Source organism: Saimiri boliviensis, chromosome 13, assembly GCF_048565385.1.
Source record: "Saimiri boliviensis isolate mSaiBol1 chromosome 13, mSaiBol1.pri, whole genome shotgun sequence".
Taxonomy (NCBI): domain Eukaryota; kingdom Metazoa; phylum Chordata; class Mammalia; order Primates; family Cebidae; genus Saimiri; species Saimiri boliviensis.
In genome coordinates, this window is record NC_133461.1 from 87262033 (window position 1) to 87277354 (window position 15322).

General features: G+C 37.1%; 2 protein-coding genes across 5 annotated transcripts in view; both read right to left on the bottom strand.

Annotated features, from left to right (window-relative positions):
* Positions 1-9636, bottom strand: part of LOC141580845 (uncharacterized) — a 30070-nt gene extending 20434 nt beyond the window's left edge. The window contains exons 1-4 of one of the 3 annotated variants that reach the window (XM_074383917.1): positions 7428-9636; positions 7147-7252; positions 5662-5741; positions 2219-2300 (exon numbers count right to left, since the gene is read on the bottom strand). In XM_074383917.1, the coding sequence (XP_074240018.1) occupies positions 2219-2300; positions 5662-5741; positions 7147-7203 (219 nt within the window). In that variant the 5' untranslated portion in view covers positions 7204-7252; positions 7428-9636. Of the gene's footprint in view, positions 1-2218; positions 2301-5661; positions 5742-7146 lie in introns of all 3 variants that reach the window. The other 2 variants (XM_074383918.1, XM_074383916.1) reach the window with 2 other exon arrangements.
* A 537-nt stretch (positions 9637-10173) lies between these two features.
* The window catches only part of ERI1 (exoribonuclease 1), a 29232-nt gene continuing 24083 nt past the window's right edge, over positions 10174-15322 (bottom strand). For both annotated transcript variants that reach the window (XM_010331939.3, XM_074383915.1), the window contains exon 7: positions 10174-11116. In XM_010331939.3, coding sequence (XP_010330241.2) covers positions 10874-11116 — 243 coding nt within the window. In that variant the 3' untranslated portion in view covers positions 10174-10873. The remainder of the gene's footprint in view (positions 11117-15322) is intronic.

Sequence of the window (15322 nt, forward strand, 5' to 3'; positions counted from 1 at the left end):
TGACTTATCACTAATCATTTACAAAAGGTGTTCTGTAATGGTTTTTAATGATTTTTGTAAGTTTAAAATACACTAACACAACTTGAATTTTCAAGTCAGGCTTTTGTCTGAAAAAGTCAGTCCAATCTGATTAATGAAATGGATATTTTGCTTAATTTCATTATATAATGGACATGTATCACGAATTGAACGATTAAATCTGTGTTCCAAGGCTCTGACGAAACATACAACAAAAATACATTTAAAAGCACTAACTGTACCAAGATTATTATATCCAAAAAGGTGTTTTAAAAGCAACAGGTTGGATTTTCCCAACCCTTTATGAATATACTGAATTAAATACAGGTTTTCTAAGTTAAAGAGTAACAGGTAAACAATTAATAATCATTTTATAGTCTTGGTAGAGCCCTTTAGGTTTACATCCCCAAATATGAAAATGAGTAATTCTAAGTAAAAAAACACTTCTAAAAGTTAGGCAGCTTTCAAAATTCTGTTTTCAGCAAAAATAAACAAGATACTAATCATGTTGTCAGCTGAAGAATGATTTATCATCACAGGTGACAGATCACAATGCGATTTTTTTGTCATGGAAATAAAAGAACTGAGTAAAAGGCTTTTAGGTAAAGCAACTTCCATTCCTCTCTATGTAGGGGCTTTCAGTATTTAAACAGAAATGAAAAAGAAAGAAACAAAGAATTGATGCTGGACTCTCTCTTTCATTCTAGCAGTGTCATATTAATCCAGATATATCAACTAATTGTAAAAACACTATCTCATTAAAGAATTTCCAAAAATTTTACATTTCATCTAATCTCAAAAAAGTGGACTATATCTTGATCCATTATGCAAGTGACTAAATATAGAAGAAATTTAACACTTCCTTAGGGTCACAATAAATAAATACATCACTGCTCAGTGTTGCCGCCACCTCCTGGGCTCAAGCAGTCCTCCTACCTCAGCCCCCCAAGTAGCTAGGACTACAGGCTTGTGCCACCATGCCTGGTCTGGTTTTTTCTATTTTTTATAGAGACAGGGTTTCACCATGTTGCCCAAGCTGGTCTCGAACTTCTGAGCTCAAGTGATCCACCCACCTCAGCCTCCCAAAGTGCTAGCATTACAGTTGTGTGCCACTATGCTCAGCCATTTATTATTTTAAATGTATATACATTTGTTGCAAAGATGTATGATAATATGATCAATGACTTTCAGGCATAAAAATATAGAGTAAAACCTGATGACAACAAGCTACAAGATGAAAACTGGGTGTAGTGAAATTGGTTCCTATACTCCAGCCCAGAGACTGTGCTCAAACACAGGAGCTGAAAGCTGTAAGCTACTCTGAGGATGGCAGGTGGTGATGGTGGCAGCCAGAGTGACTGCCATGTCACCATGAGGACTTTCTAAGTTTAGTGAATGGTCAGTTAGTGATGGTGAAACAATAAGTTTCACCATCTTTACTTCTGTATCTTTGTACAACAGTACAAACTAAAATATTTGTTTCACTTTCTTCCAATAATATGACCCCACATTTTCACAACTCAATTTTTTGGGGTCCTACCTAGGCACTGTGGTGGAGTTTTGCTGTACAGTAGTACTCCCTTATCCACAGGGAATACTTTCCAAGACCCCCAGGATGCCAGAAACCACGGATAATACCAAACCTGATGTTTTTTCCTGTGCTATCTATGATAAAGTTTATAAATCAGGAACAGTAAGAGATTAACAGCAAAAACTAATAAAAATAGAAGTTATAACAATACACTGCAATAAAAGTATGAATGTGATCTCTCTCAAAATACATTATTGTTACTGCACTTTGGATAACTGAAACCATGGATAACAGGGGACTACTGTATTAGAATAAAATTTTGTGGGAGAATGGCAACAAAAATACAAGTTGAAGGAGAAAAAGGAATTTTAAAAACCTTCATGTATTTTTTATGTAGATAATAGTACTAAATTTCTATGGTATGTAGACTACACCGATTATATAATGAAGCATGTTTTGTTTTAAAATACCAGTATTTATACTATGCTGGATATTGTATCTCTTGCCAATATTTAAATTTAGGAAGAGCTTTAAATGTGCAAATAGATTCAGTTTCCTTTTTTTTTTTTTTTAAGTATTAGGGAGTTTGTGCAAAAGAGTTTGAAAAAATCACTGCTCAACACAGAGGAAAGGCAAGCAATGACCTTTTTCAAGGCCAAAGATACTTACAGCAGATTTTTTTTTTAATCCACAGCATACAGACTGAACTACCAGGAAGGCCAGCTTAACATCTGTTTGCTTTTCCTGGCACCTAGAGGGAAAGTCAAGCATAGACAGGAATTAAACATTTCTACTCTTGAGGCAGAGCCTCTAAAGATTTATTTATGGTGCACAGTCACAGAAAAGGGAATGGCTCATATCTGTAACTCTGCCAAAGCAGTAACTCACTCATCACAGCAGTCAGAACTTAAGCTATCTTTTGCAATTTCAGAACAGGAACTAACCTTAGAGGATATATTTTACCATCACTAATTATTTTTAACTAAGCATCCATTGTGTCTTAAGTTCTTGGGATACAAGTAAGAACCTGTGCCTGAATAATTTACACTCTTCTTGCGGAAACAGAAAAACAACACAGTAAATGTGAATCTCTGCAGCACAAATGAAGGGCCCAGTGAGTATAACAATAGTGCAATGAACCAATAGAGGGAGTTGTTGCCAAAGGTCCGGGTCATCTGGGAAGGAGAAGGCTGAAATCACAGCAGGTCTTTAACAAAACAGAATCAAGGGAGTAAGACTGATGGGCTAACTTCCTGGGGACAGAAGTAAGACAGTGCGCATGTGACGCAATGCGAGTAATGACAGTGAGGAAAGTTACCTATTACCCCAGAGTAGATGGCTACTATAAAAATTGGAAGGTAGAAATCAGACTGTAATGGGTCTTACATGCCAACAGAGAGCTGAGTTTTAACCCATGAGAAATGTGAGTTTCTGAGATCAGTGTGCAAAACAACATTTTAGGAAGGTTTTTTAAGAGATAGCAAGAGAGAAGTTGGTTAAATTTTAGCAATAGTCTGCTATGATGGGAGCAGAGGCTGGGGTGAGGATAAAGTAACCAGAAAATAAAGGATATTGCTAAAAGGGGGAAGGAGGGACCATGAGTTTCACAGTTTCAGTCATGTGTGACTGTGATAATCATGGTCCCACTGAGAAAAATAAATCCAGTGGGAAACAGGTCTATTTTCAAAGGTGCAGAGTTGGCAAGCAAGAATGGACACTTGAAGGGGAAGGCTCAACCTCTGCCTTCCATCAATCTGCCATCACTAGTGATGGTGTGCCACACTGCACTAGCAAGCAGAAAATCATAAGCTTTCTCCTGTTTTGTCCTTTTACTCAATTAAATAGGATTAAAAAAGGACTTGCATTCTAAACTTGTTCGTGATCACACTACATACAGGCATATCTCAGAGATACTGCAGGTTCAGTTCCAGACCACTGCAATAAAGGGAGTATCACAATAAAGCAACTCACACAAACGTTTTGGCTCCCTGGTGCCTATAAAAATTATGTTTAAACAACAGTCTATGATAAAGTATGCAAAAGCATTATGTCTATATATATATATATATATATATATATACATATATACATATATATATACACACACACACACACACACACACACACTTTAATTTAAAAATTAAATTTCTTAAAAAAGCTAACAATCATATGAGTGCTCAGCAGTCATAATCTTTTTACTGGTATAGAATCTTGCCTCAATGTTGAGGGCTGCTGAGTGATCTGGGTGGTAGCTGAAGACTAGAGTTTCTCAAAATGAGACAACAATGAAGTTTGCTCCGTCAACTGACAGCTGCTTTCACAAAAGATTTCTCTTTATCATGCTGTTTGGCAGCATTCTATCCACAGCAGAACTTCTTTCAAAGTTAGTCTCAGTCCTCTCAACCCCTGCCACTGTTTTATCAATTAAGCTTACATAATATTCTAAATCCTTTGCTGTCATTTCAAGAATGTTCACAGCAGCCTCACCAGGAATAGATTCCCTCTCAAGAAATCACTTTCTTTGCTTTTATAAGAAGCAATTCCTCCTCCATTCAAGTTTTATCATGAGGTTGCAGCAATTCAGTCACATCTTCACTTCTAGTTCTCTTGCTCTTTCCACCACATCAGCAGTGACTTTCTCCACTTAAGTCTTGGACCCCTAAAAGTCATCCATGAGGACTGAAATCAACTTCTTGCAAATTTCTGTAAATGTTGATATTTTTACCTTCTCTCATGAATCACAAATGCTTGTAATGGCATTCGGAATGGTGAATCCTTTCCAGAAAGTTTTCAACTGACTTTCCCCAGATCCATCAGAGGAATCACTACCTATGAATCACTACAGCCTTATGAAATGTTATTTAACAAGATTTGAAAGGAAGAACTACTCCTTAATCATTGGTTGCAGAATGAGTATTGTGTTTGCAGGTACTAAAACCAACATTACTCTCCTTATATAACTTCATCAGAGTTCCTGGGTGACCAGATGCATTGTCAATGAGTAGTCATATTTTGAAAAGATTTTTTTTCTGAGCATTAAGTCTCAACAGCAGGCTTCAAATATTTAGTAAATTATGTTGTAAACAGATGTACTGTCATTCAGGCTTTGCTGTTCCCTTTTTAGAGCACAGGCAGAATAGATTCAGCAAAAGGGCCCTAGGATTTTTAGAATGGTTAATGAACACCAGCTTCATCTTGAAGTCACCAGCTGCATTAGCCCCTAACAATAATTGGCCTGCCTTGACGCTTTGAAGCCAAGCATTGACTTCTGTCTAAGAAAGTCCTAGATGTTATCTTCTTCTAATAGAAGGCTATTTCGTGTACATTGAAAACCTGTTGTCTGGTGTGGTCACCTTCATTAATTACCTTAGCTAGATCTCTCAGATAACTTACTACAACTTCTACATCAGCACTTGTTGCTTCACCTTGCACTTTTATTTTATGGAGACAGCTTCTTCCCTTAAATTTCATGAACCAATTTCTGCTGGCTTTCAACTTTTCTTCTGTAGCTTTCTCACCTCCCTCAACCTTCACAGAATATGAGACAGTTACAGTCTTGCTCTAGATTAGGCTTTGGCTTAAGAAAATGTGGCGGTTTGATTTTTTATCCAAGCCACTAAAACTTTCTCTGTTATCAGTAATAAGACTGTTTTGCTTTCTTATCACTTGTGTGCTCACCGGAGTAGCACTTTTAATTTCCTTCAGTAACTTTTCCTTTGGATTTACAACTTAGCTAACTAACTTGGATCAAAAGGCATAGCTTTCAGCCCATCTTAGCTTTTGGCATGCCTTCCTCACTATGCTTAATCATAATCATTTCTAGTTTTTTATTTAAAGTTAAAGACGTGACTGTTCCTGTCACTTGAACACGCAGAGGCCACTGTAGGCTTATTATTGGCCTAATTTCAATATTGTGCCTCAGGGAATAGGAAGGCCTTGAGAGGGGGAGATGGGGAAAACACAGACATTTATCAACTATGTTCACTGTCTTATATGGGTGTGCTTTGAGGTGCCCCAAAACAATCATGATAGTGACATCAAAGGTCACCAATTACAAGTCACCATAAGAGAGATCATAATAATCAAAAAGTTTGAAATATAGGGAGAATTACCAAAATGTGAGAGACACGAAGTGAGCACATGATGTTGGGAAAATGACTTTCTCCATGCAGGACTGACACAAACCTTCCATCTGTTAAAAAAAAAAAAAAAAAAAAGAAAGAAAACAAAATTAGTATCTGCAAAGTACAATACAGAGACGTGCAATAAAATGAGGCATGCCTTTTGGCTCCTCAATGATTGAGAAGCATTCACCCTAAAAAACTAATGAAATTTATCTTGTGAACACCCATTTGCAAGTAGAAAAGCAAATCTAGTTTAATGCTTCAAGAATCAGCCCTTTACCCCAGACTTGGTAAGAAATCCAGAAAGTTACTTTCACCTCTCAACCCGTCAAGGTTAAGCCCTTTAGCCTCTGTGTCATTATAAACTCTCAAAAACATGGGGGAAATTTTAAAGCAGAAATCCTTCTCCTTCTCCACTTATCCCCATCTCCAAAAAACCTTAGAGCTGGTTAAATTAGAAGTTAACAGTATTTTATATGCTCCATTCAAAGAATGAACATCAAATTATCTCCTGATTTGCAACATTTAGTACAATTGCATTGAAAATGTCTAATTTAAAGTGAAGGATGAAGATGTTTCTTCTACCCAGGACAACCTAATTGTTTCTGAAATATCAGGTTAAGCCAACGTCCACAAGGGGTGGCAGCATAGCACAAGGGTAAAGGGCAGTGGCTCAAGTCAGACAGCCAGGGTCTGCAGCTCCCACTACTTAAACTTGGGCAAGTTAACCACTCTGTATCTCAATTTTCCCATCTGTACATTGGAAATAATGCCTCTCTCCCTCACCGGATTCTTTATAAACAATGGAGTAAAGTACCTTAGCAGTGCTCAATAAATGTTTGGAGCAAGCATCATTACTGTACCTTAACATTCAGCTCTAGGTTCTCATGTTACCAAGTCAATTTCTTGTTTGTTGATGGAACTTATATATTGCATTAGATAAAGGAGGTAAGGGGTAGGCAAACTTTCTCCATAAAGGGCCAGACAGTAATAGTTTTGGCCTTGCTGGCCAGATGCTACCACTGATGCAGCTATTCAACTCTGCCATTGTAGCACAAAAGTGGTCAGAGATGACATGAAAACAAATTGGAGAATAGTAGCTCTTTCCAAAACTTTAGAGAAACTAAAATTTAATTTCACGTAATTTTTGTATTATACAAAATATTATTTAAAACCATTAAAAATATAAAAACCATACTTAGTAGGCCATACAAAAATAGGTAGCAGGCCAGATTTGGCGCATGGGTGGTAGTCTGCTGATCCCTGCTCTAGATTAACAAATTTATGGGCTTTGGAAGCTCTGTGGGACAGGGAGGCTTGAAATACACGTTGGTGGTGCAGAAGAAAGGGAAAGTTTTAATAGAAAAAAGATTTAATGCTGTCCTCCATTTATCAACACTGTATTCAACTATGTGCAAAACATTTTTGCTGCTGGAATCAAAGATTCAGAAGTGACAGTTTCTGCTCTCTTACACTTCTCCATGGTACCTCAGAAACGGCAAGTCTTCCTTCAAAGTACAGTACACCCATGCATGCTCATCTGTGAGGCAGGTAGTTTCTTTAGCACCTCTACCTAAAGCTGAGGACAAACAATCATTATTTATCCTGATCACATGTGCTTCTTCCCCTCTCCAGTAATCCTACTACCAGTTTTTCTCCAGGTCTCCAAATTATTCTGTTTTGCATTATCATTTTGCGATAATACTTGGGGTCATATACTAAAAGTCAACTTGTCCCATCTTTTAAAAAATTACCATTTTAATTAGTCTTCAGAGATACCCTCTCTTTTTTTTTTTTTTTTTTTTGAGACGGAGTTTCACTCTTGTTACCCAGGCTGGAGTGCAATGGCGCTATCTCGGCTCACCGCAACCTCCGCCTCCTGGGTTCAGGCAATTCTCCCGCCTCAGCCTCCTGAGTAGCTGGGATTACAGGCACGCGCCACCATGCCCAGCTAATTTTTTTGGATTTTTAGTAGAGACGGGGTTTCATCATGTTGACCAGAATGGTCTCGATCTCTTGACCTTGTGATCCACCCGCCTTGGCCTTCCAAAGTGCTGGGATTACAGGCTTCAGCCACCGCACCCGGTCCCTCTCTCTTTTAATAGGTAACATGCTTGTGACTTCTGTGGTTTTTCTGTTTCAATCCAGGCAGAAACTTGTCCCTAGAAGGCAGGATAAACAGACCTATCTCAAGGCAAAAAAGACAAATCACAAAAACATTTTTTCAGAGCAAATGTTAAATATTTGATCCAAAAGACCACATAAACAAATAAAAACAAAATATAGTGCTCTATTATATACTTCAGTTCGTTATAAAGATTGTGGATTTGAAAAAAAGCAGAAACCTACTATGTCTATGTCAGAGCAAGTGAAGCATAGAATAAAAATTAACATAGCTAATAATTAAGAAAACAAGGATTGTTTATAAATACTAAGTAACTATTAATAAGAAGTAACTAGAATAGAATACACTAATCTTATCTTGGTGTGAATACCAGAAAGACATCCATCCATGTGTTTCCTTGTAAAAAAAAAATTATACTATTTGTTTATTAAAGACAACACAATAAAAGTCAAGAGTAAAAAGTAGTACTCTTTTTTTTTTTGAGACGGAGTTTCGCCCTTGTTACCCAGGCTGGAGTGCAATGGCGCGATCTCGGCTCACCGCAACCTCCGCCTCCTGGGGTCAGGCAATTCTCCTGCCTCAGCCTCCTGAGTAGCTGGGATTACAGGCACGTGCCACCATGCCCAGCTAATTTTTTGCACTTTTAGTAGAGACGGGGTTTCACCATGTTGACCAGGATGGTCTCGATCTCTCGACCTCGTGATCCACATGCCTCAGCCTCCCAAAGTGCTGGGATTACAGGCTTGAGCCACCGCGCCCGGCAAAAGTAGTACTCTTGATGTTGAATATCATCTCATCAGCAAAATCCCTGATCAAATTGGAAGGCAGGACAGAGACTCAAAAGAGTAATTAAAATGGGTTAAGACAGTAAAATCTATGGTTGAGCCAAAAGGGTACCAAGGCCAGGCACAGTGGCTCATGTCTGTAATCCAAGCACTGTGGGAGGTAGAGACGGGCAAATCACTTGAGGTCAGGAGTTCGAGATCAGCCTGGCCAACATGGTGAAATCCCATCTATGTTAAAAATACAAAAATTTGATAGCTTGTGCCTACAATCCCAGGCACTCAGGGGGCTGAGGCAAGAAGACCGCCTGAGCCCAGGAGGCGGAGGTTGCAGTGAGCCAAGATTGCACTACTATACTCCAGCTTGGCAGATGAGCAAAAACTGTGTCAAACAACAACAATAGGGTACTGACAGCTTATAATGTTGAAGGTCTTAAAGAAGTACAACATGAACTTGTTGGTACTTGGCAAAAATAAAAACAGACAAAGAAATTAGCAGATAGACCTAAAAGAAAACCGCCAATGTAATAATTTCCTTGCCATCCTCAGATTTTCCAATCGCAGTTTCAGCTATTCATGTGCAACTCTGGAAGTACATGAGAGGCAATTATAGTTCTGTTAGAGCATGGATTTGAATCCCACAGTAGGGTGGTTATATGGAAAAAAAATCACCTAAAGAGTGTGTCTAGATCTCCTGCCATCTGTGATTTGCTATTTTCTACTCCTTTATCCTTTGCCCTTGGCACAGTAAGGAGTTGTAGGAAATTCTTTAAGACTTTTAGTAACACTTTACAGTTTATCATACAGTGCTATCTGGGATTCACAAACACCTCAGCATACATCCCTCTTATACTAAGAGTTAACTGTAAAAACTCAAAAGTGCTTAGATTTCCTTATTTTACTATAATCTGTAACAGTTTATCTAGGAACATCACATGCTCGTGCCTTCTGTTATTTACACATTATTCTTTATGGTGCTGATTATATGACTACTGCTCAAAAGCAGAAATTTATTGGCTTAAGAAATCTGCCCCATGCAGAGAATTCCCATGCTAAGAAAAATGTCTACTTTCCTGCTTTTCACCTATATATCAGGTTTGGAAAACTTTGAGAAAATTCATTTGGTTATAATACATACATCTTTAAAACAAAGTAGCATCACAATTTTTATTAAAAGGTAAAAGGCAAGAAGCAATTCAATGAAATTGTTCCCTTGAAGGCTACAGGGAGAAAAATTCAATTCTGAAAATACACGGGTTTAGCCTCTAGATAAAGAGTTTTACCTTATTAACTCAAAATGCACATTTTAGTTTCTAGAATTAGTTAAGAACTACTCAATATTTAGCAGCTATTACGTAAAATCAGAAAAACAAGTATTTTATTAACTCCATTGGTGGCCAGTGAAGTTTTGTAATAACAAAAACATAATATATGGTAGAAAGTATATTTTATTAACCTCACTTACGATACTGAATACAAATGCAAAATTAGGTGGTGACCCTTAATTTTCAGTCTATTTCAAAACATGGTCCCTCAGATTTAAGAAGTAAGGCATATATAAGTCAAAAAAGGAAGGAGAACCAAACAACCAAATTGAAAAAGACCCCAGTGATTTATTTATGTATTATGAAGTTTGAGCTACAGTCTTTATGATATTCCTTTTAGTATTTTCTTCTGAGTTCTCATTAATTTCTTTAGTAACTGAATTTTTAACCAGACCCTATAATCTATCATAATTCTTCCAATTATGAGTTGAAAAGAAACACAGGCAGATACGTATGCCAAGTATCTTAGGAAATTCACGGCATACATGGTGAACTTTTCATATAAACTTTGAAAATTAAAAGGACTATGATATTTTTGAAATCCAAAGGCTAGATAAGACCTACCTTCCATTTCTGCATTTTATGATTTCATCTAGTAATGGTAATAAAGATATATATTTCATATTTTAACACCAGTAAGATATGACATTCAAAAGAATAGCCAATAAGATTTTGCATTTTAAAACCAAAGAGAATACATCTTGAACACCTTAAATTATAAAATTCAGTTCTAAGCAGGAACTGTTACTGGGTAACAAATACTGCTCATATCAAAAGTGCTGGTGAAAAAGAATTCAGTATGCCCTCCCGCAAAAACATGTTCACAAACATATATCTCTATCGCCTGTAATAAGATTGTAAATGTTTTAAGGTGCTTAAAGTTTGCACTACAGGACTAATTCAATGAGTATTATCTGCTGCCTCTTCATAGCAACTTCAGTTGGAATGATCCACGGACAAATCTGTCATTACTTTCTAAAACGTGGCATTTGTGGAGGTGGAGTGCCCTCTATTGGTGAGGAGGAGGACACACTCATTAGTTGTCCTGCATGCATTTTCTCATTGATTCGGAGTTCACATCCATCCTGAAGCATTCGAACTGCTATTCGGGCGATGTTCTTAGAGTCATCAAGACCACAGTGAGGCCGCCCATCATAATCCATTCCTAATTTTTCAAGCATTATTGCCAATTTTGTTTGGCTTCTGGGAACCTGAAAAATAAACAGCTTAGTAAATATTTCTTTGGTGTTCTAAACTGTAATACATAAGCCACAGATAAGCTGAAAAATAAGCAGCTAAAAATTAGCACTAATAGCTAAATAAAGCTAGGCAAAGGGCAATACCCCTGGTCAAATAAGGCAAATAATAAAAAAACTCCGGCTGGGCAAGGAGGCCCTGTAAATCTCAGCACTTTGAGAGGCAGGCAGATCACTTGAGGTCAGGAGTCTGAGACCAGCCTGGCCAACGTGGTGAAACCGATCTCTACTTAAAATACAGAAAAATTAGCCAGGTGTGGTAGCGCATGTCTGTAATCCCGTCTACTTGGGAGACTGAGATAGGAGAACTGCCTGAACCTGGGAGGCAGAGGCTGCAGTGAGCTGAGATCACTCCACTGCACTCCAGCCTGGACAACAGATTAAAACTCTGTCTCAAAAAAAAAAAAAAAAAAAAGAAAAGTCTCAAATTTTCAGAGTTTTAAAATGTGATCCTAGAGTTTTAGCTAAAAATATAGACAGAATCCTCAGACATCTAAAACATCTGCAGTTTTAGGATTTGAAAATCATTTATTAAAGGGAATGTATTGTTCGGGACACGTAAGTTGAAGATCTACCTTTTTAATCCAAATTAGTTACTTTATATGGTAATTTTCTATAGTGTATTACTTTACTTGACTGACTTCTTGGATAAAAGATTATTTAGCCTTTTTGGATGGCTAAAGATAATGAAGATCAAAAATGAAAGATGATGTCGTGATATTTTTCAAATTATTTAAAAACCTGTTCCTTGGTAATTAAAAAAAAAAAAAAAAACTAACACTCTCCAAATTCCAACATGCACCCCTACCTTTGAGAATTATTGGCAGCTAGGTGCAGTAGCTCATGCCTGTAATCCCAGCACTTTGGGAGGCTGAGGCAGGTGGATGACAAAGTCAGGAGATTGAGACTCATCCTGGCTCACATGGCAAAACCCTGTCTCTACTAAAAAAAAAAAAAAAAAAAAAAAATTAGCTGGGCATGGTGGCACTTGCCTGTAGTTCCAGCTACTTGGGAGGCTAAAGCAAGAGAATTGCCTGAACCTGGGAGGCAGAGGTTTCAGTGAGCCAAGATCATGCCATTGCACTTCAGCCTGAGCGACAGAGCAAGACTCCATCTCAAAAAAAAAAAGAATTATTGGCTGGGCATGGTAGCTCATGTCTGTAATCCTAGCCCTTTGGGAGGCCGAGGCAGGTGGATCACCTGAGGTCAGAAGTTCGAGATCAGCCTGGCCAACATGGTGAAACCCCATCTCTACTCAAAATACAAAAATTAGCCGAGTATGGTGGCATGCGCCTGTAATCCCAGCTACTCCGGAGGCCGAGGCAGGAGAATCGCTTGAACCTGGGAGGCAGAGGTTGCAGTGAGCCAAGACCACACCACTGTACGCCAGCCTGAATGAGGAGACTCCAGCTCAAAAAAAACCAATTATTATTATTGTTACATTTTCTTCATGAAATTTCTATCAAGATTTGTTAAGTTTTAAATTCTGTAGTTTGTACAACTATTTTGCCTGTGCATCTTGGACCTCAGCTTTTTCATCTGTAAAATGGGACTAATGACTCTATGATTTACTCATAGGGTTACTGGGATAATCACAAGCAAATGATGTAAACATCCATAATTATCTTAAGCTGTAATACTGCAATATATCTTGTACCTTCCACTAATTATCACTTGGAAAATGCACTTCTAAAAATAACTTTTCCAACACACTGGATAAGTTAGGTGGAAGGGTCAAATTCCTGGAAATACACAATTTACCAGGAACTGAATTATAAAGAAACAGAAAATCTTAATAGACCTTCACCTAAGGAGACTGAATCAGTAACTGACAACCTCTAACAAACAAAAGATCTGAACCAGATAGCTTCACTGCTCAATTCTAGCAAATATTTAAAGAATTAGGACCAAGCCTCCTCAAAGTACTACAAATAACTGAAGAAATACTTTTCAACTCATTCCATAAAGTCAGCATCACTTTGCTACAAAAGCCTGACAAAGATCTCATGAGAAAAGAAAATTACAGATCAATATCCCCTATGAATATCATGCTGCAATAATCTGTGACAAAATGTAAGCAAACTTAAATCAGCAGCATATTAAAAGAATTATATGCCATGACCAAGTAGGATTTTACCCTGAAATGCAAGGATGGCTCAACATTTAAAAACCAATGTTAACAAACCCATTAAAAGAAGGAGAAAACCGACATGACCATCTCAATTGATACCAAAAAAGGCATTTAATAAAATTCAATGTCATTTCGTGATAAAAACATTCAACAAACTAATACAGGGAAAATACATCAACATAATAAAGGCCACATATGAAAAACCCACAACTAATATCATACTCAAGGGTAAAAGACTAAAAGCTTTTCATCTGAGATCAGGAATGAGACAAGGTGCCCACATTCACCACCTCTCTTCAACATAGTATTAGAATATCTAACCAAAACAATTTGGCAAGAAAAATAAAAAAGCATCCAAAAGAAAAGAAGTAACATTACCTTTGTTTGCAGGTGACATGATCTGACATGCAGAAAACCCTAAAGATTCCACCAAAAGGTTATTAAAACTAATAAACCAATACAGCAAAGTTGCAGGATACAAAACAACACACACACAAAATCGACTGTGTTTCTATACAAAATGAACAATCCAAAATGGAGAGAGCATCAATAAAATAAAACACTTAGGAATAAACTTAACAAAGGAGGTGAAAGACTTTTATGCTAACAACTTCAAAATGTTGCTGAAAAACTAAAGGAGGGACGAAAAAATGGAAAGACATCCAATGTTCATGGACTAGAAGACTTCGTATTAAGATATCAATACTATTCAAAGCAATCTACAGATTCAGTGCAACGTGTGCATAGCAAAAAAAGAAATAGCAAATTCCATTCAAAAATTCATAGAAAATCTTCAAGAGACCCCAAATAACAAAAGAACCTTGAAGAAAACAACAAAGTCAGAGATCTCACACATCTTGATTTCAAAATGTATTATTACAAAGCTATAGTAATTCAGAGAGTGGTATTACTATAAAGAGAGGCATATAAACTAATGAAATAGGATAGAGTCTAGAAATAAACCTTCACAAATATATTGAATTAATGGGGAAAACAGCCTTTTCAACAAATGGTGCTGTGAAAACTGAATATTCATGTGCAAAAGAATTAAGTTGGACCCTTATCTTATACCATATACCAAAATTAACTTAAAATTGATCGAAGACCTAAACGTAAGACATAAAATTATAAAACTCTTAGAAGCAAACATATGGAAAAAGCTTTACAACAATGGATTGGACAATAATTTCTTGGATGTCACCAAAACACAGGCAACAAAAGAAAAAATAGACTTTATCAGCATTAAAAACCTTATTACTAACATTATCAGCAGAGTGAAATGGCAACCTGTGGAACAGAAGATACATTGCAAGTATATATCTGATAAGGAATTAATATCCGGAATAAAGAACTCCTACAACTCAAAACATCAAGGTACCTGAATTAGTAAATGAGCAAAGAATCTGAATAAACATTTCTCCAAACATGATATGCCAATGGCTAATAATCACATGAAAAGACGTTCAACATCACTAATCATTAGGGAAAAACAAAACCACAATGAGATACCACTTCACAGCCATTAGAATGTTCATAAACACACACATGAACACACACACACACACACACCAGAAAATAACAAGCATTAACAGAAATGTGGAGAATGTGGAACCTTGTACATTGCTGGTGGGAATGTAAAATGGTATAGCCACTGTGGGAAACAATGTGGAGATTCCTCAAAAAAATTAGCACATGATCCAGCAATTCCTATTCTGGTTATATAGTCAAAAGTATAGTATTTGGACACCCAAGTTCATAATAGCACTATTCATAGTAATTGCCAAAATATGGAAGTAACAAGTGTCCATCAAAGGATCAATGGATTTAAAAAATAAAAAAATTTAAAAAAAATAAAAAATAAAAAAACATGGTACACTGAGAGGCCGAGGCAGGTAGAACACTAGGTCAAGAGATCAAGACCATCCTGGTCAACATGGTGAAACCCCATCTCTACTAAAAATACAAAGTGGCTGAGCATGGTGGCGCAGCCTGTAGTCCCAGCTACTTGGGAGGCTGAGGTAGGAGAATTG